Source organism: Rhinolophus ferrumequinum, assembly GCF_004115265.2.
Source record: "Rhinolophus ferrumequinum isolate MPI-CBG mRhiFer1 chromosome 15 unlocalized genomic scaffold, mRhiFer1_v1.p scaffold_54_arrow_ctg1_1, whole genome shotgun sequence".
NCBI classification, from domain to species: Eukaryota; Metazoa; Chordata; class Mammalia; order Chiroptera; family Rhinolophidae; genus Rhinolophus; species Rhinolophus ferrumequinum.
This window is the reverse complement of record NW_022680357.1, coordinates 15,138,818-15,160,336: the sequence shown is the minus strand read 5'-3', so window position 1 is coordinate 15,160,336 and position 21,519 is coordinate 15,138,818. Positions and strand designations below refer to the sequence as shown.

Genomic DNA, 21,519 nt, shown 5'->3' with positions numbered 1-21,519 from the left:
CCATCTGGCCTGCAAAACCGGAGAGACTTACTCTAGGGCTCTTTACAGAAAAAGTGTAAGCGACAGTTACATAAGATGAATAAGTTCTAGAGATCTAATGTACAGTATGATGACTGTAGTCTATACTGTACTGAATCCTGGAAATTTGTGAAAGTAGATTTTTCAGGCACTCTCATCACAAAAGAAAGGTCACCAGATGAGGAGAAGATATGTTAATTAGTGTGGCCGTAGCGTCATTTCGCTGTGTATATGTGTATCGAATTACTGTGTCATACACCTTAACTATGTTTAGTTTTTATCTAAAAATGGAATGTTTAAAAAGGCTCACCTACCCCTGTCTAGAACAGTGCTTCCTAACTGTAAGTGTACACATGAGCCCCCTGGGAGCCAATCAGATTCTGGTGCAGCAGGTCTGGGGTGGGGCCTGAGATTCTGCATTTTTAACGAGCTAACCACGCTTGGGATTGAACATGTAATAAATACCTGTGTGTTTCCATCCAGAGAAGGGGCATGAACCGATGTAGCACCTTCAGCCTTCACATATCAACACAGATCGTTTGGGACACAAACCAAACAACCCACGTCCATGGGTGAGCTGGCTTTGGCTCAAGAGACCTTTGCACTTGTATTTTTACCTTGTGGTTTATGTTTCTCTACGGGACTGAGATGCTTTGTCTCCTTGGACAGGCTGAGATGTGAGCTCCATTAATACCCTATCTTACAGAGGAGGAAACTGAGTCTCAGAGAAGCCATCGCATGCCCAAGGGCTGTGCTTTCTCTTAGCTCTGTGAAGGGGCTGGCCCAGGGCAGCTTTCAGGCTGTCACTCAGCCGTCTCCAGCAGAGCGAGGAAGGAAGGGAAGGAGGAGGAGGAGACTGGGGTCTTGAGGTCTGGACAGTCCCCACCTGTGCCTGGGAGAGCATTCCAGACACAAGCTCCCATCTGGGGAAGGGCCTTTTTCCTCCACGCAGACTGGGAGGTGGCTTTCTCGGGGCCCAGGATACAGAGGTAGGGGGTAGGGGCTGTGGGCTCTGGCCACCCTGACGACCCTCCTCTCTACACAGGTGATTCCACAAACAGATGTCAGTATCAGTCAGTATCAGTCCAGTTGAGCATGGAGGCCAGGTATGGGATCAGGTGGAGAGGAGGATACCCCACAAACACTTGAGGCTCTGTAAGTGAAGCCCGACTGCCTGGGCTGCAGGCCTGCCTCACCTGAGGAGCGTTGGGGGGCCGAGCTGAGCCTCCTGACTCATGGGCATTGTCCTAGGGCCGGACCCGGAGTCCTGATTTTAAATCCCAGCTTTGCATCTTAAATCGGTTGTTCTGGTGCAAGTTTCTTAACCTCTCTGTGCCTCAGCTTCCTTTGCACAATGATGTACAATGGCACCGTCCAGGACTGCTGGGGGAAGTGCTTGGTGCCTGGTACCTGGCACCGCGGGAGTTCTGAAAAGGGTATTTTTGTTAGGGGTTTGGCATCTGTGCTCCCCACCCCCACCTTGGCGGGGACTGCTGTTCCCAGGGAGTTTCAGACCTGCTCTCATGCCACCACAGGCTGGGCTTGCAGGAGGATACAGTCATCATTCTAGTGGCTCCCTGGATGCCTGGCCCAGTGACACCCTGCTCTGCAGGTTTTGTGGAGTGTCCCCAAGAATTGGGACCCATCAGCTTTGGGCACGTGGCCTCCCGGCATCCCATTTGGAGGATGCTGGACTTCAAATGAGCTCAATTTCTTTCTTGCTGCAGTGGGGAGGCAGGGGGCTGACTCTGGGGGACCCCCATCTGAGTAAGAGTCCTGAATCCTGCAGTCTGCTCAAGATCTAACCTGTCACCTCTGCCATGAGGGTTCTTCCCAAATGTTGTTTTGAAAATAATAATAATAATAATAATAAAATAATACCAATGACAGCAATTATGATTTACATAGCCCTCACTATATGCCAGGACTGTTTTAAGCACTTTTCATATATGGATTTATTTAATCCTAACAATAACTCTATAGCAGAAATACTGTTTTTATCCCCATTAAAATAAAATCAACAATGAAATACGTCTAAGATTCACCCTCAAACATGCAGATATATGCAAATAGTTCAACTTGGCCACTCCCCTAGATTTGCTTTGGAAAGAAAAATCCTTTAGACAGCTCTGAGAGACCTGGGTGGATTTAGCCAGACTAGATCCTTTGCAAAACCTTGCTTTGATCATATTGTTTAAGTAGATTTACGAGTGTAGAGTGCTTAGAAGAGGGCCTGGCTCCTAGTGAAAGCTACATAAATATTTGCTATTATGACTCTTCAACCATAACCCATCAAAAGTTTTCTTTCTCCAGCTCATGAGCCCAAGAACTCTCTACAGCAAAGGAAATTCTTTCTAGCTAAGTGTTTCGAAGCTCAGGGACTGCTTCTGCAAAGCTTTAGGGGATCGGGGGGGAGAAATTAGTCAAGTTCTGTAGCCTCTTCCTCTCCCCTCCAAGAAGCTGGCATTGCATTGTTGGTTCTGGAAAAGTGAAGGAGGCACCATCATCATGCCCATTTTACAGATGAGGAAACTGAGGCACAAGGAGCTGAGTTTCCAACTGGGGTCATCTGACTCCAGAGTCCAAGCTCTTAAGCTGGAGCACAGAGGCCTGGGCCACGGGTGTCCTAACTTGCTAGAGTGTACTCCCCATTCTGGATCATAGAGTCAGGTCCTAGAGTGCCCCGTGGATACTCTGGCCCATCTCCCACAGAGCACTCCACAGGCTTCTAGAATATCTCGTAGTATGTGAGGACTTGTTGCCATGTGTGTTGTGTGTTCCTCCCTCCAGACTGTGAGCAATTTGAGAGCACAGACCTCAAGCCATATAGGCACGCAGGAAATGTGGAATTATCTGCTTACTTAAACTGTTGGGCTTAGTTCCAGCTGTTACAGCAAAATACCATAGCCTGGGAAGCTTAAACAATTCATTTTAAGGAATTCATTTCTTACTGTTTTAGAGACTATGAAGTCCAAGAACAAGGTTCTGGCCCATTCGTTTCCTGGTAAAGGCCCTCGTCCTGGGTTACAGGTGGCGTGCCTGCTTGCTGTGTCCTCATACAGCAGAGAGAGACAGACAGAGCTCTGGTGTCCTTTCCTCTTCTTCTGAGGGCACCAATCCCATCACGAGGGCCCCACCCACATGGCTTTATCGAAACTAATCACCTCCCGAAGACCCCATCTGCAAATACCCTCACATGAATTGGGAGTGGGACACGACCATTCTGTCCATCACGTTGTTAAATTGTGTATTGGATATGTTTATTTTACAAATGAGAAAACCAAGAGCAGAAAAAGATATGTCTAAACATCCTTTAAAAAGAAGCACTGTAGTGCTTAGGAATTTCCGAGTCCATCAGACCGGCGTCTCATCCTGACACTGCCACTTGCTAGCTGTGGGAGCAAGTGACTTAACCTTTCTGAGCCTCAGTTTCCTCATCTGTAAAATGGGGATGACACTGATACTCCCTCCTGGGTTGGTCTCAGGGAGTTACATACTAACCACCCAACGAATGGCCGCTGTTATTAGCAAGATAAGAAGTGACCTGGTGCTGGTGGCTCTGTATCTCGTGGCCCCAAGAGCAGCCCAGAGAAGGGAAAGCAGAGCTCAGGCACGAGAGGTCTGTGACCACCAGTTTTGTTCACCAGGGCCGGGGCTCCCTGGCAGAGAGGATGCATGGGCCGGCAGTGGGACGTGTGGACCAGGGAGGCAGAGGAAGTGAAAGTGATGAAAGTGACGGAGCCCTCCTAGTGGTCACTTTCCCCGACACTGAGAGACACTTCCTCCCGGCACCCTAGGACATCTGGGGCCCAGTAGTGTGGGGGTGGGAGGACCCACACAAATGTGGCCCCCAGAGCCTCCCCTCCTCCTCTCCTGGCTGGCTCCCGAGGCTGATCTGGGCAGGAGGCGGCAGGCTAATGCGTCTGTGGGTGGCTGGATTGGGGCCAGGGGAACGAGCAGACAGATTGAGTGGGAAGGTGACAATTTATTCTTTTAGAGAGACAGAGAGAGAGAGGAATGAGTCTGAACTCCACTGGTGTGTTGTTTCCATAACAAGCTCATTGGTCCCCAAGGTTTGACTCCCATCCCAGCCAGGACCTTGGAGGCCATCGGTGTTGCTAATTGAAGTAAAAGACCTGGTATTAATAGTTTGGCAGCCTGGTTTCCAGAGCAACAAGCTCCTTTAGGCGTTCCTTTCCCCCATCCCATTTTCCCCGCCTCCCTCTGTCACCTTCCTGGCCTCTTCTCTTGCTTCCCGCCCTCTGCAAATCTTACTTGCAGTTCTCCAAATGCTCCATCCTCTTTCATACCTTTGGGCCTTTGCACATACTGTTCTGCTACCTGCAACACTCTTTCTCTGACTCTTATTCATCCTTCAGGTCCCAGTTGAGACATCACCTCCTCCAGGAAGCCTCCCTGATCTCCAGATGGGGGTCGTGTGCCACTTTTAGATGCTCCTGTGGCAGCACCCTGTATTTCCGCCATCTGGGAATGGGACTCTGGGGCCCTGTCACAATCACCCGAGAGCTCCATGAAGACAGGAGCGGGGCAGCCACCAGTTCAACTAGGGGGAGAAAAGGGGCAAACAAATAACCAGCTTCCAAAATAATTAGGGGCCCATTCCCTCAAGCTTTCCCTGCATGCACACACCCGCACATGACATATTTATGTCTGTGCTTGTTTTTCTTAACGTCGCTCTCCACAGACTGCGAGACCATGGGGTCAGAAGCCACCTGTGTCTAGTTTGCCACAGTGTCTCCAGTGGGTAGCCAACTGCCTGAGACCAAGGAGATACTCACACAGGACTTGTTAACTGGATAAGGGAATGAATGAAGGTCCAGACCACGTAGACTGTGACAAAAGGAAGTGGGCATAAAGCCGGCAGGTGTGCAGCCAGACGGCCTGGCTTCATAACTTAGATCTGCCACTTAGGAGCTGTGTGATCTTGGGCAGGTTCCCGAACCTCTCTGTGCTTTGGTTTCTCTCTCTGTAAAGGAGGGATGTGTGAAGTCTAAATGATTGATTAGGTACAGAGCACTTGACAGAACGCCTAGCTCAGATGAAAGCTCAGTAGGGTTGGCCCCGGTTGTACTCTGTTGCCAGTTACGGAGTGTCAAACTATTAAACTATAGAAATCCCTTCACAAGAGAGACAGAGATTAGCAAAGGCTACGCAGGTTGATGAAAGGCCTCTGGGATCCTCTGTTCCCAGTTTCTAAAATCCCAGAGGAAAAGGGCGGGGGGTGATAAACCCCGGCAAATCTCTGCCTCCCGGGTCCTCCCAGTTAATTTTGCCTGCCCGGGTGGAAAGGGGAGTCATTGAGCAGTGACATGTCACAGCCTCATGTTCTGGGCTGTTTCACCCCAGGCATCCATAACCACCTTTGGCTCATTGGAGAAAAGCAAAGGGACCAGGAATGGGAAGGAGGGGATGTCAGTAGCTCTGTGAGGCCCCACCTCAGGGACAAAGACTTGCTTTTTAAATAGCCACCAGGCTTCAGGACCCCAGAAAAGCCTTGGAGCCTCCTCTAGGAGCAAGGGCCGTCCCCCTGCTCTCCCCTCCCGGCCCCTTTCATTGAATGAATGATTCAGTCTCCCTGGTCACCCGCCTCTGAGAGTGAGGGACTGATTGTACAGACTCCATCTTTGGGGCTGGCGCACTGTAGACCAGTGCTCCCCAAACTTTCCTGTTCACAGGACTCATTGGCCCTCTGGTTAAAAGGCAAGTTCTGCCTCAGGGGATCTGGGTGGAGACTCTGCATTGCTAACGAGCTCCCTGCTGAGTCCTTATGCTAAATAACCCAGGAAACCCGGTCAGCCTGAGCTCAGTTAGAACTGAGTCCACAAACACCAACCTACAGCCAGGACACACACATCTCGCCACTGTCCCCAAGAGGGCAGTTGCCAAAAGAAGCAGAATGTGATTCCCTAGCACGTATTCAGTCATCATTGGGCATCTAGTATTTGCCAGGCCTGGGGAGCAGGGTGGTCATAACAGACATTGATCTGGGAGGAGACCAGCACAGAGCGAGAATTCACGGGGACGTGTGAAAGGAGCCAGGACTTGACACTGGACCCCCGAGCAGAGACACACGAAGGTCCACCTGACCAGAAGGGGACCCCAGGAGAAAATCAAAGCTCCTCCCACTGTCAGAGGGAGATCACAAAGAAGTCTGTCAGCTCTATCTCAGCTCAGGGAGGGAAAAGCAAGACCTCCCTTCTACAGCGTTTTTAGGTGAGGTCTATACCATTCAATGTAGATAGAATGTTCTAGCAACATGCCCAGTGCTTTGAAGCCATGGGTTTATAATAGTAATACGTTTTAACTCAAAAATTAGAGAAAGGACCCAAACTCTACTTTTAATCAGTTGCGTGGCCTGTGGCTTAGTTTTTGTTAAAGACAATGTAGAGAAGCTGAGAAATGTGGATATTTGCTGTGACGTGTGGGGTGGTTTCACGTGTGGGATTCTGCCTTCCATCTCAGGCAGGGTTTCCACTGACACTTGGGGTTGGAAGACTCTTTGTGGTGGGGGACTGTCCTGTTCATTGTTGTGTGTTCGTCATCCCTGGCCTCCCACTGGATCCCTGTAGCACACACACACCTCGTTTTTTGCAACCACAAATGTCCAGTGTCCCCTGGGGGTCAATATCGCTGTCGATTGAGACCTACTGCTCCACGATGACCAACTGAGGGATGTGGGGCTTCCAGTTTTAAAGCTGGGACTGTCCTGGGCAAACCGGGAGGGTTTGGCCACCCCACTTCCATCTCTAATAGGAATAGTTAGGATGCCGAATAATTCTAGGGTGGTGGGAGTGGGGAAAGGGGTTCGGCACCAGAAATCCCATCCTCGTGGCCAATTATTCCAGTCAACGCCTGGACAAGCACGGGTAAGTTCTCACCAATGAGTGTCCTTGGTTACACGGGATGGGTGGAAAGCTGAAGGGAATTATTTGCTGCTGCTTCTCCACGCAAAGGGGGAAACTGCTCCCCAAATAGGTCCACGACCCTGATTTTTTTTTTTTTTCAAGATTTTATTGGGGAAGGGATACAGGACTTTACTGGGGAACAGTGTGTACTTCCAGGCCTTTTTACCAAGTCAAGTTGTTGTCCTTTCAGTCTTAGTTGTGGAGGGCGCAGCTCAGCTCCAGGTCCAGTTGCCGTTCTTAGTTGCAGGGGGCACAGCCCATCATCCCTTGTGGGAGTCGAACCAGCAACCTTGTGGGTGAGAGCCCACTGGCTCATGTGGGAATCCAACCGGCGGCCTTCGGAGTTAGGAGCATGGAGCTCCAACCGCCTGAGCCACCGGGCCGGTCCCCACGACCCTGATTTAGCTGCGTCTCCATGCGGAAGACAGCCCCTGAAGGTCCACCGTGACACCCAGCGTCACACAGGGCGCTCAGCCCTCAGTGGACGCTGCGGGAAGGCATCGAGGCAATGTCCTCCCAGGCCAGTGCTCTCAGCTGAGAAAGGAGGAGACCGAGGTTCGAGGGGCAGGGACCGGGGAGGGTACTGAGCCCAGCGGACTCCCCAAAACAACTCGCTCCCTCGGCTGTGCAGAGGGAGGTTAAGAGAGCAAATTCTCCATCACTGTGCATAGTGCGCACGTTGAAAGATGGTTGGCCAGGACCAACCAGGATGGGGTGGGACAAACCAGCTCCGCCCAGTGCAGCTGCCAGGACTGCCCGAAGCGCTCGTCCTGGTCAAACTGGAGAAGCCCAGTGGCTCTACTCAGTGACGGGATGGAAGCAGGGCTTGGAACCTGCCTGCTTAGCACTGCTCTGCTGACCAACACAACCGTCCCGTTTTCCCGCCAGAAAAATGCACGGAGGTGCAGATGTGCACACATTTGATTTTGCACCTCATTTCAGGGGATTTACTGGACCCCTGCAGCCCATTAACCCTAGTGATGAAACCCTGAGCTAATCATTAATAATCATACTATCAAGAGTATATGCCAAGTGCTCAGTGAATTTATTTGGCCCCATTCACTGACCTGGCGACCTTATGAAGTGGGTGGTAAAAGACAATCAACCATTCTCAGCCCTGTTGATTTCCCACGCTGAAGTGTCACATGGACTCTAAGATCAGACCTTGGTGTCAAGAGGCCTGGGTTCAGATCTGCCACTTACTGGCAGGATAACCTTGGTCCAGTCCTTCTACCTGTCTAAGACACAGTTTTCCCTAATAGGAAACTGACTCATCATAAATGCTCCATAAATGCTGTCCACTACGTTTTTATTCATGAGCTCAGCCAGGTATTACAGTGGCTATTACACAGGCAAAGATTCCACACCCATGGGCACCACAAAAGGGACCCCAAATGTCAGCCAGTTTGACAGCTGAGAAGGGAAGAAATGTGTCAGCATCAACACAGCACATCCGGTGCAGGACCAGTGGCTGGGACCCAGGCTTCCCCATCTTGGTCTAACAAATGTCACCACTGGCCTCTGCCTGCCCTCATGGATTAGCCACCCAAGCTAGTTTAAAGATGGTTCCAGCCATCTTGAACGGTGGTTCAAAAAAAAAAAAATATATCTCCCAAGGGTCCTTCAGAGGGGCTGAAGTTTGGGGAGAACTACTGTCTCAAACGTGGGTTTTTTTCCTTTGTGCCTTTTCATAATTAAGAAAAACTCCCGAATCCCAGTAGTTCGATGGGCCAAAGATATAAATAGTCCTTGGCTGTAGTTTGTCAATAAACACGTGGGAAAATGTTCACCCTCGCCAGAGAGCCCAGACTGGCAAATGGAAACGAGATACCGTTTGTTTTTCACTTATGAAATTTGCAAAGATTGCCATTAAAGTGGGAACACTCAGCGTTGGCAAGGGCGGTGTGAGATGGGCACTCTTCAGATATCGCCGTGGGAGGATAAATTGCTTTCAGGAGGCAATTTAGCAAATTGTATCAAACCTTAAAAATCGCTCCTCAGAAAATCATGAGAAATGCTGAAAAGGCTTTATGCACACGGCTGTTCATCTCAGTATTATATGTAATTGATTTTTTATAAAGGGAAACAATCTAATTATCCATAAATAGGGGGATGATTAAATAAACCTAGAAGGGCCACTCAGTGGAGTCTTCAAGAGCTATTCAAAACGATGTTTGCTAAAACTTACAAGGACATGGGGGAAATGCTTGTACTCTGAGTTTTCAGAAATCTGGATACAGATAGGTGTGTATCGTACACTATAATCACAATTATATTTTTACAAAGGTTACTGCATTCAAGCAAGACATGGAAAATATATCAGTAATGACATTTACCAAGTGCTCTATAGTGAGCATGGATTACTTTCCTTATTTGGTAAATTTTAGGTATATGTGTTTTTTGGGACCTCAAGGGTTGAATTGCATTAATCATAATGGAGTGTGTTTTACTTTCCTTCTTGAAAATATGTCATAAGCTGTAGAAACAATGTTTGCACAGCCAGCTTTTCCTCCCAGTCTGTTTCCTCTCTACCCCAGCCATGCCGGGGCTGCCTCAGGCTCCCCTGTGCCCCCTGAATGGAGTTCAGAGGCCGCTGCTACCGATTTCTCGGTCTCAGTAAGACCTGAGCCGAGGCTGACTTCTACTGTTCTGAGTTCTCCGTTGGCACGAAGTTCACCAGACTGGCCTCCGTCCGCAGGTGAGGGGACTCCTGGGTCCTCCGGAGCCCAGCCAAGCCCGCACTTTGGAAAGGGGGAGTGGAGACGGGCGCTGCTTTTTGGTAACTGCAGCTAGTTTTTCTCCAGCCCAACGTCTCATCGAAACGGTCCTTGGCAGCAGAAAGCAAAGCATTTAGCAAGGGCATGCCGGAAGGTGCATCTTTGTAAGAATTGACCTTGTGTTGTGTGCCCTGCACTGTGTCACAGGGGGTTTGACCCCGCATTACCGCTCGCATAATACACACGCAAAGCATGTAAGGAATGCTAGCCGATGTTTATTTGCTACGTGCTTGCACACGTCATTGTAGTCAAGCTGCCTCCAACTGGATTAGGGAGATGTCTTCATTTTACAGATGCAGAACCTGAGGCGCCGAGAAGGGGAGTAACTTGCTCAATATTACACAGCTATAAAGCGGTGACGCGGGGCTTTGAACTTGAGCCGTCGAATTCCAGAGCCTACCCACCAAGGCCTCCGTCAACGTCCTCTGTGTCTCCTGCACCCCAGCCCCACTGGTTCTCCAATCTGGTTCAGGGTTCTCCAATCTGGCCCAGCCCTTTTCCTCCACCACAGCTTAGCACATTCTGTTCCCTCCGCTCTGGGAATTCCCGTCCCTGTCTTCTCCTCCGGGTAGATACTTCCTCAATCTTCAAGGTCTCCCCTGTCTCCGTGGCACCCTAATTGCACTCATTACCCAGCTCTCCTGCAGCACTTCCTTCTGCACCGTTTAAGGACCTGTTTTTTCATGCCTGACTTCCTGGCTGATCTGTGGGTTCCTTGAAGCCAGGTGTGATACGTTCCGTTGCCACCCAGACTACAAATTCACAGTCTTGCCTCTGTTTTTCAAGAATCTCAGAGATTTGGAGTTAGAAAACCAGTTGGTTCTTTATGCGTTAGAGTCACTGAGTTTTGTTAAGAACAAAGAGGGGATCCCCTAGTTTGGTTTCCAAAGGAATCTTAAGTCTTCCCATCTATTCATCCAACAGATATATTGAACACCCACTGTATTCTAGTGAGGATATAGGACCCGGCCAGGAAAAGAGGAACCACTACAAAGATTTAAAACACAGAGGATTTAATACATATGTAAGTGATGGGCTCTAAGAGGCATTAGTGAAACAATCTCGAGATTCCCCAACGGGGGACGCCGGTTCCAGCCCTAACGGGAGGGCAGGCCCGTCCTGTGGGAGCTGGAGCCACGGAGGTGAGGCAGACCCAGCCAGCGACTCCCTGGGCAGAGGGGCAACCCTGGCTTCTCTCTCCCTCCCCCCCATCAGTGCCCGCAATACATGGAGGGCAGCTGACAGGACGGGAAGGTGGCCTTCCGGGGTTAAGGCCCCTGTGATACAGAGCCCAGCACAGCCCTGGCACTTAGGAAGATGGATAAAGTACGTTCTCAAAAATCCCTGTCCTATAGCGGAAAGTGAGGTATATGTAATAAAAAGTACATTGAACGGGGAGTCTGAATAAAGCTTTCCTTTTAGCCAGCCCCCTGAGAAGGGCAGTTCAGCCTGCCTCGTGGTGTCTGGAACCTGCACCTTGGTTACCTGGGCATGAGAAGGATTCTAGGCAAACTCAGGGGTCTTCCAGCAACGTCTGATCCCACACCGGCTCTCTTCTGCCGCAACTTCCCTTCTTTCTCTCCTTTCAACTCCTGATGCCCCCACCCCTCCCCCCACACTACATGCTCCCCCCTTCCTCTCTTTCACAGGTCGTTTTCCACTCTGACATACAACGCTTTCCTGAAACATGAAGAAAAGTTGAGTTTGAACAATCGATTTGTTATCACGAGGCTCAGTTCTCATGAAGCTGGATACTATTATAAAACTCCTCATGGATATCTTGTCTTTCAGACATGATTCAGTTCTATATTTTTGGCATTTGCTTCGTGCTTTTTAATTTTGTCCTTTCCTTCAGAATTAAACACTCAATCAGCTTATGTCCAAGGAGCATGTGATTGAGGTTTGAGGTTCTCTTATTTTCGGCTTTCCTCAGAATTCCCGTCTTTGTTACAAGCGGGAGTTGAATGAAGTTCATCTGTCCTCGGCTCCGGCTCCTTGTTATTTGCACTTGCACCTTGGGCCTTTCTTTTTTCTAGTTCTTTTGACCGGATATGGGGGAAATGCAGTAAAGTACTGAAATCGGTTCCCAAGTAGGCGCTCTTGAACAAAGATGGCATTAGTGCTGAAAAGCCCGGGCAGCCAATCCACAGATCGCTGCCCAAATGCAGGTTCTGCAGTTTATGTAGGAGACCCCAAATTGCGCATGAGTGGGGGTTTGGGGGATGCCAGTGCTCACCTAGCTGGGTAGGACTGAGGTCAGAGACCCTTTGGACGGAAGAACGCTTTGTCCCCAGAAATCATCCCACTCCTTTTTGGTTTCTTTGTGATATTTCAATGCCACCCAACGTGTTTGCTAGTGTTTTTGAGGTAGATTTACATTTTCAGAATTAGTAACATGACTGTGTCCTGCTCTGAGCTGGCTTGGATCAAATCCAGAGGTGCCCGTGGGGTGACCCAATTAAAGAAGAAAAAGGAGGAAACAGCAGGGTTGCATCCTACCCTCTTGCCTTTGGTCCAGGAAGGTGAACAAGGATTGCTTCCAGCTTTCAACCCTGTCCCGTCAACAGAGGCAAGGCATAACATGCTGCCATGTTTCTTACAGCCACAGCTGGGAGGAAAATGTCTTTGTGTGTGACCTCGTGAACCTGTGTTTCTGGGAGCCCAGCTGACATCCAGCCAGGGCTTCACGACCATAGATAGGTGAGGAAGCGATTCCCCAGGTAGAATACGATACATGCTGTGGCGGAAAATCCAAGGAGAACAGATGGCATGGTCAGGGAAGGCCTCTGTTTGGGTTGGGATCTCCCCAAAGGGGATCCCAAAACATGATGAGACGTGCAAGAGATTTTCGAGGGATGTGATGTCCAGCAGACAGGGACGTGGGTGTGGTGAGACCCGTGAAAGGAGAGAGGAAGGAAAGACTGGGTAGGAAGAGCCTCAGATCATGGCACCGTTGTGAGAAAGTCTTGGCAAGGCCAGTGGGGAGTCCCCCGGCAACGGGTGCCTATTATAGGGATGGGCCAGCCCTTTACCCCTGACGTTCTGAGAAACTGACAAGTGATTGGGGTGCAATCTGGTCTCACCGTGAGTGCAGTGGTGGGTCCCCAGGGCCAGGGGCGCCGAGGCTGTCATCCAGCCGTGCTCCCTGCAGCTGGTCTTCCTGAAGGAGCTGTGAGCAGTGCACGTCCGTGGCTGCCACAACCTCCCTGAGTAATAGACATTTAAGCTAATGTCTAATGGACAAATAGGAGTCAGCGAAAGGAAGAGCGTTCCAGGTTGAGGGAACAGCATGGGCCGAGCACCTGAGGTGGGAGCCATCATGGCACATTCAAGGACGTTAAAGACCAGTGTGTCTGGGATGCAGAATGGGGTGGGAAAATGATGGAGAATAAGGCTGCAGAGGTCGGCCTGGGCCAGACGTCATACCTGGCAATATCACAGCAGACTCCCCCCAGAGATTTCGTCCCCAGACTTTCCTGGGCAAGCTGCATGCTGTCTCTATTTTACATGTATGCTTCTAGGCCTGCGTCAGCACCATAGGGGGAGGGGTTGCAGTTCCAGCTCCTTCCTGGCTGCTAGGTGACTCTGGGCCATTTCTTCATGCTTCTCTGAGCTCCATTTTCCTCAGCTGTGAAATGGGGATGATGATACCAGCGCCGTGTTATAAAAAGCACATGAGCTAATGTGTGTAAAGGGCTCAGCCTGACACACTCTAAGAGTTCACTGAGGGTGATGGAAGTTGGTGGCAGAGCAGCAGAAGTCATAGCAGCGGCCAGACTCAGCAGGGAGAGGTTTTTTTAATCAGTAGAATTCATCTGGCAAGAACCCACACAGAAGCTGTAGTTTTTTTAAAAGCCCCAAATTTCCACTTATAATAGTAACTTTAAAATTGGATGGTGAATACACTTAGAGTTTAAGGAACTTGTGTTGCAAGACCTAAGAATAATAGTGACCACAGTGCAGCAAAAGGGCTTGTCTTTGGTCTTTTCTTTTCCGGGTTGGGCCCCATGTGCCAGACACTAGCTAAGTCCTTTGCATACTTTAATTCACTCATTCCTCACAGCAACTCTCTGAGGGAGCTATGAGCTCCATTTTACAGGTGTGGAAACTGAGACTCAGAGAGGGTAAGTGAGTTGTCTAGATTGCACAGCCAGGAAGTGGGTGGAGCTGGAATCTCAAGCCCTAAGGTCTCTCGCAGAAGCAGTGGGCTATTCCCATTATGTGGTGTGGCCTCCATAATCACCGGTGCTTTGGGAAAGACTTTTCTCAAAACTGGAGGAAATGGAGAAATGACTTCTGTCCCAGGACAATGCAGAGCTAGAGTTCTTTCCACAGTTAATTTGCACATTTATTGCAGCACCAGTCAGATTCCCAATGGGACTTTTCTTGCAATTGGACAGAGGAGCTCCACATTAGGCAAGAAAAATATACACTATTAGGACAAAGACAAAAGAAATGAAGGGTGATTTTTTGAGAAGTGGACTAGTCAGGGTCTTGGGAACTTGAGTCAAATAGACCTGAGCTTGAATCCCAGCACTGAAGCTTATTAGCTGTGTGGATTTGGGTAGACCAGTTTGAGCCTCGGCTTTCTCATCTGTAAAATGGGGGTGATGATGCCTGCTTTGTGGGATGGTGAGGGTAAAATGAGTAAATCACCTGGCCTGGCACATAATAAACCCTCACCAAAGGGCAGCTCGTCCTGGTGACAGTAATAACAATATATCAGATTAAAAGTGACGAGTTCTGCTCTGTAAGCTACGGGGATGAGAATGTCACCCCCGAACTGGACCTGACTCAGATGCCTGGTCATCTTTTTCTCCTTGGCTTGCTCCTTGCCTCTGGATGGAACCCCCCCCCCCACACCCTCAGGAAGGGCAGTTTGAATGGACCGACAGCTCTTCCTGTGACTACAGCTCCTGGGGTAGGAGCCAGCTGGAGGACAGCATCCACGCAGACCCCGAAGAGGAGAACTGCGTGCAGATGTGGTACTGGCCCCCCAGCGGTACGTGCCCCGGAGATCAGGGCTCTTACAGGGGTACCAGGGGTGCAGGGTGCCACAGATGGCCAGGACGCTGGTGAATTAGGTCACGGGGGCGGAAGTTCTCCATAGTGGATATTTTAAAACAGTTCTTTAATGATGGATTGTCGACATGCGCAATGTGATTTGCATGAAAACACACTAGCGGTGGAAACATGAGGGGGAAAAAAGGCTTGTATAGAAACCCGTCCAAGGCTGGCGCTTCTGTCAGCTCCTGGGCGAGCCCCAGTGCCAGCCTGTGCCCCGGGCTGGCGTCCCTGGTTTTTAGAACAAAGGTGTGCCTGGGGGAGCACCGAGGGGCTAGTAGTGAGAAGAGTACACACCTGGGTTCACATCCTAGCCCTGTTGCTTTCTAGCTCTGTGGCCTAGCAGGGAGTTACGTGCTCTCTGAGATTCCATTTCTTCTTCTGTGAAATGGGTTTAATAATTGTTCCTACCCTCAGGGCCGTTCTGAGGACTAAAGGAGGTACAGCTGAGGTAGCATGGCAGCGAGAGCATGGGCTTTGGGGTGAATGCCTTGTCTGAACCCCAGCTCTATCCCTTATTAATCGTGTAGCTCCAGGCAAATGCCTAAACCTTTTAGCATCTCAGACAGTACCCAACTGCCAGGGTTGATGTGAAGGACCAAAGAAGATGCTGCACGTAAAGAGGCAGCAGTGGTTAGCACGTGGTGATCACCACCGTCACTAGCAACACCGTCATGCCTCACACCGGTCTGGAGAAGTAGAAACGATTAATGCTTCCCTTTTGTGGGTGAGGAAGCCAAGGCTCAGAGACATTAAGTGATTCAATTGAAGTCACACAGCAAGTAAGTGGTGGAGTGGCGTTTCCAGCCAAGAGCCCCAGAACTCCAGATCCAAGCGTTCCACTGCTAGTCCCTCTTTGCTCCTTTTTCTTTTCTTGGTTAGGGGAGGTAGGTGTGGAAAGGAGATGTGCTGTCCCGGGAGCCACCCTGGAGCTTGTAGCCAGAGCTGGGCCAAGCCGCTGGGTGAAGTTTGTCCTGCCCCATAAGGCAAGTCAAGACTGGCCTTATGAGATAGAGTAAGGCTGGACATCAGCAAGGAAGGGATGCCAGCGTAGACATGAGGCCTACTGAAAAGGGCTTTTACTCCAGTGGGGTAGTCAGGGCACTTTTATTGTGGTGGGTGGACCTTCACCCAGGTTCTCTGCTTCTTCATGCTGCAGCTCTGAGGTCATGGAATGATAACACCTGCAGCTGAAAGTTCCCCTTTGTCTGCAAGATCCGTCCGTTCAGTGACCCAGTCTTGCCCTCTCGGCGTGAGCCAACTCTGGTATTGTCTTGTATCTGTGCCTAGTGTAGAGCTGACCCTCAATAAATGTAAAACACACAGAGGCGATAAATCTCCCAGACAGAGATTTTCAACAAGTACTGCCTGATACAAAACGGTTACTTGGTCACCAGTGACAGGAAACCCAACTCAAATGGGCTTCATAAGAAAGGGTCGTGGATTTATTGGCTCCGTGGAACACTATGCAGCTTTTATGTACAGATTCAAAACATGTCTGAGGCATATTATCGAGTGATAAAAGCAAGTCGTACAAAAATGCATAAAAATCTCCCCCACAGAATTACATTTCTTATTTCTGTAGACACATTTATCTGGAAATACGGGATAAAAAGTCTTGAAAGGTACACACAAAAGTGATTAGGACCTCCAAATGGGAATAACCATGTCGAGGGGGACATTTAGTTTCCTCTGTAGTTTTTGATTTTTTACAGCAATCATATAGTCACATATCATTGTGTAGTTAAAACTATGTAGCTGTTTCTAACATATTATACATTTCAGTCCATTCTCTCTCATAACCTCCAGGGCTGGGCTTGATTTGGCCAAGGACCCAGGACCAGCTACCGTGATTGGCACACACACTGCTGTATTTAGTGTATTTATTGCCAAGATGCTTTCAGGAAGGTAACACCGACTTCCACCCTCATCCATGCAAAATGACAAAAATACTAACCTTCTTTGCTGGTACAGGTCTTCATTAATATTACTTTGATGAGGATGAGCGTTTTTTCACAGGGTCCTTGGGCATTTTGAATTGGGAGGGAGGGGGGCCAGTTTGTCCACAGCCCCCTCATTGGGACGTGCCCACCTCCCACAGCCCAGGGACCATTTAATTAACGGCTGCCCCCTACAGAAGCAAACAGGAGCCAGGCATGCAGGGAACTGCTCCTCTGCAGGAACCGATACTTTCCCCCTTACAATAGAAAGACTCCAGCAGTTACACTGACCTGTCAAAGCCAAGTCTGCTGGAGAGCGCTGGTCCATGTTAATGATACAGTGTACCCACCGTATCAGTCCCCGGCTGTCCTCTCCTCCATATGGGCCCTGGCAGCTTGACATTCACTGGCACCTCCTTGCCAAGCCTCATGTGCACTAACCGACCAGAGTCATTAACGCATTACCTTTTATCCATGTAGGCCAACCCTACCGAAGAGTGAGGTTGCAAAAACGGCCTCATAGTAATAACAGTGGGGGGACGTTGTAGGCCTCGGGATTCTCCTTAGGGACAGACGTGTCTTTATTTAGGACAACATCTGGATGAAACACTTGGTGGAGGGGAGGGAATCCAAGGTAACAAAAGAGATGGCCAAACTCCTCCACATTCAAAGTGAATTGGAAATAGAGGGTGATCACGGATCAAAGATGGATTTAATGCATCAGTGAAGGAGCCAGCAGAACGGAAACTGCTATTCAAAGGATAGGAGACACTAATATACACACACCAGCATCTGTACACCCACATACATTTAGTGGGGGGCACAAAGGGAAAATTTCCAAGTTAAATACAAAACTAGTTCATGACCAACGGAGCAAAAAAACCTATAGGACGAGAATTGACAAACGACTGTGAGCTGCTTTTTCACTCAGACCTACCACCCGTTTTTGTACGCCCATGAGCTAAAAATGTGTTTTACATTTTTAAACGGTTGGGGAAAGACTATTTCGTAACACGTGAGAACGACGTGCCATCCCAGTTTCAGTGTCCGTAGATGACGTTTTATTGGAATACAACCAAGCTCATTCAGAACAGTCTGTGGCCACTTTCGCAATACCGGGGCGGGGTCGAATGGTTGCGACAGAGATCGTATGGCCCACGAAGTCTAAAATACCCCCGGCCCTGCCCAGAAACGGTTTGCTGACCCCTGCTCTAGGATGATAGCATGCCAGTAATCTTTGAAATTATCTTCTGTACTGGACAAAAATCAGTTGTCTCCGCTGGACAAAAATCATTTGCAGTTTAATATCCTCCCATTCAGTATCTAACTTTATGGAATCTGGGCCTAATCAGTACCAGTCAAAGTGACATCCCCTGGAAAATCAGATAACCTTTAAGCAGATGGTGTTCTGATTTGATTGGGAAAGGTTACGCGGCCATCTTTTTACTCTATTTGAAACCTTCGGGTAATTGTTCTTCACACTGAGGACCAAAAGATGATTTAGTAACACGGACTCCGTGATCTGTCATGACCTACGAGTCTGGGTAACGTCCAGAAGGTCGTCCAGAAGGTCACGTCCTCCTCAGGAACGGGTGAGAAAATTCGGAGCAAGTCTGAATTCGGCCAGTGCTTCTCAAATTCTAAGGTGTGCACGAGTCGGAATGGGCTGGGGGCCTGGATACAGTGCACATCGTGCTTTGGCAGGTCTGGGGCAGGGCCTGGGATTCTGCATTTCTGAGAAGCTCCCAGAAGACACCTGTGCTGCTGGAGCGGCCAGGAGCCATTTATTTTTAAACAATTTATTGAGTTCCTCCTACGAACTAGGAAGAACTCCACACTCAGAATGGGACAGTGAAGCCACTGCTGAAATGCACAGCCCTCTGAGTCGTGCTCAAGACGGAGGAACGGAAATGAGAGTAGACGGGGCCGTCAAACCCTGTGCTGGACAACACGACGGGATGTCTTCCTCTTCCTCCTGCGTGCAGAGAACTTCGGGTGTCTGGGAAAGGCCATCTGGAGAGGCCGAGTGGCTGCTTTGTTCCGATCGCAGACCCTGAAGGACGGGAAAGTGCTTTCGCACTCAGTGTCATTACCACCCCGTGGCATCTGCTCCGTTAGTCTGTGCCGTGAGTCATCTCCATCTGAGGACGCTGGTCCATCACATTCCCAGACTTTGACTCAGCCCCATTAGTCTTTGTTACACGGTCTGAAGTGGTTGCTTTGTGCACAAAAAACAAGCACCTGACTGCAGAACAGGTGCCCATTTCTGGTGTTTCAATCTGTCCTGGGGAGAACAAGGTGGAACCGTCGGTCCCCGGCCGAGCGCATCACCTCTTCTGTGTTCCCCCCTCCAGCAGTGATGGGGGGCTATGGCTCATCACCCAGAGGCCATTACGTTCTCCACTGACTCGTCATCCGCACTGTTTCTGGCAGTGCAGAGGACACGTGGCAGCTGTGTTTTAGGACCCCGCTGAGTCCTTTCAGAGGTGCAAGGGAAGAAACACCAGCCTGGATGTTAAGACACCAGGTTTCTAAGTCCTGAACCTGCTATAACTAGCTGTGTGATTCTTTTCTGTTTGCAACTGACAACACGTCAACAAGCTTCAGGAAAGAGCAGGGAATGCAGAGGCTCCTGTGAGTGACAGAGTCCAAAATCAAGATACGGCTGGACCCAGGGACTGTATTCACCGTGCTTCTGGCTCCTGGAAACCTGTTGCTTTTCACCATCTCTCCTGCACCGCGGTGCTGGACATACCTTGACAACCTGACCCTCTACCTGAGTCCTGACCACCCTGCATTGGCCACCTGCCTCCCTTGTCACCCTCCCTCCTTGGATGTGCCTTTTCAAATGCACACCAGCCAGTCCAGAGCCCAGCCCCTAATCACCTCAGAGCCAGATGCCAGACACCCAAGGACAGCCCCTCCTCCCCCGAGCCCTATGAAATGATTCCGACTGGCCAGTCATAAGCTCGTGTACCCTGCCTCCCCCATCCCTTCCTGCAGAACCCACAATGAAGGCTCTTATCCACAGATCCCCCCTTCCTCTGTCTGAAGACTGATCCTGGCGCTTCCCTGTGTGCCCCCACCATCCTGTGACATGTACTGCCTGTCCTGAGATTTGTGAGGGTAATAAACTGTCTTCTCCGTGGCAGTCATCTCCTCTCTGTTGGCCTGGCCATACCTAAACAATAACGTAACCTATTTGAAAAGGGCCTCGGTGTCCTCAGGAGGCAGTCTCTCTCTAAGCCCTGCTTTCCCCCGTGCTGGCTTCGTTCCCAGACCGGCCTTCCCTGCCAGGTGGAAGAGGTCGGCTGGCAGCCCCGTGGCACATCTGCGTGGAGTTTAGTGACCTGCGTGGAAGGAGGGCTTCCCTTCCCAGCCACAGTCACGCACTTGATTTCTATTTGCTCGGCTTGAGGGACGTGCCCATCCGTGAACCAATCACTGTGGTCAGGAAGACGGGGGACTCTGGTTGGATGATATAGGAGACTTCCAACCCCTGGAGGCTGGAAGTGGGAAGTGTCCCGTCCAAGCCATGTGACGAGTACTTGGTGCAAATAGTTTATGTGGCAGGCGATCCCAGGTGGCACCAGCAGAAGATGGAGAAATGAGACGGGGAAGGGCGTGGAGCCCGTACCAGTGCATCCCTGAGCAGCTCTCTGCTCAGGGCAGTTGGGAGCCAATGCAGCACCTCTGGGAGACTAGGACCTGTTTCGGGGCTGAGGGAGGGAGTTGGGGCGTTTATCCACCAGCCCCCATCTGTCACTGCTTGAGGCTGCTGCAAGGACGAACGTTTCCCGCCTGGCCTGAGTGCTCCTGGGGCCAGAGAGTGCCTCCTGCAGAGAATCATAAGTGTTTTGTCCAAGGACAGAATGGGGAGAGCCCAGAGGATGTGGCCCAGGGCAGCAGCAACGTCTACTACAATCAGAGGCAAGACCTTCCCCGACTCTGCCTCCTAAAGTGTCCTCATTTGTGAAATCAGATCACTGGACCAGCAGCTCACTTGCCCCTCTCCACGGGAGATCCTAACGCTTCCTGTCTGAGTTGAGGCAACGTCAGGAGGTGGCTGCTGTCTGAGTCAGGGTCCCAGCAGAAAACATACAGCACCTGCTAAACTGTTTACTTAGAAAGGATTTACTGACGCAGCATGCAGGACTAGCAGAAGCCAGGGGAAGGGATGTGTCACCACAGCCCAGGGGAACCAAGGGGGTACAAGAGGGGCCACAGGACAGCGTAGCTTGGGAGTCACAGCCGCTGCCAGAACCGCAGCCCAGGAGGGCAGGGGTGAGAGGGGCAGGATACAACCAAATCTCTCCCCTCCTGCCCTCGGAACCCTCCCATGGTCTGAACCCAGCAGGAAACCAGCCAATGGAGGTCAGCCTCCGGGAGAGCAGAGCAGGTCAGAGAAGGGCAGCAGTTGGATCTAGGGGGACAAATCGAGAAAGATATGCCCACCTAGGTTCAACTCGTGGCTCCCGTGCTTACTAGCTGTGCAACTGTGGGCCAGTTGCTTAACCTGCCTGCCTCAGTTTCCTCATCTGTAAATCAGCCAGTGTCAGTATCTACCTCTTAGGGTTGTTGTGAAGATTCACCCGCATGAAAGCACGTAAAATGGTGGCAGCCATCTTGTGAATGATCAACAAATATTAGCCATTATGAATATGATCATGTAATTATATTAGTTATCATTATCGTCTCCTGTCACTTATCACCATGCGATAGACGTTTGCTAAATTGCTATGAAGTTAAAACATGATGATATGTGTTAAAGAAATTTGAACATTTGAGCGTACC

At 50.1% G+C, this 21,519-nt stretch overlaps 1 protein-coding gene across 1 annotated transcript; it reads left to right on the top strand.

The window, feature by feature from the left end:
• Window positions 1-1,372: 1,372 nt before the first annotated feature.
• Window positions 1,373-21,309, top strand: CLEC19A (C-type lectin domain containing 19A). The gene is given in 8 exon segments (XM_033100999.1): window positions 1,373-1,424; window positions 9,461-9,518; window positions 9,520-9,642; window positions 12,330-12,365; window positions 12,367-12,421; window positions 14,591-14,723; window positions 15,945-16,004; window positions 21,275-21,309. Coding segments are annotated over 8 exon segments (552 nt in total).
• The last annotated feature ends 210 nt before the right edge of the window (window positions 21,310-21,519 follow it).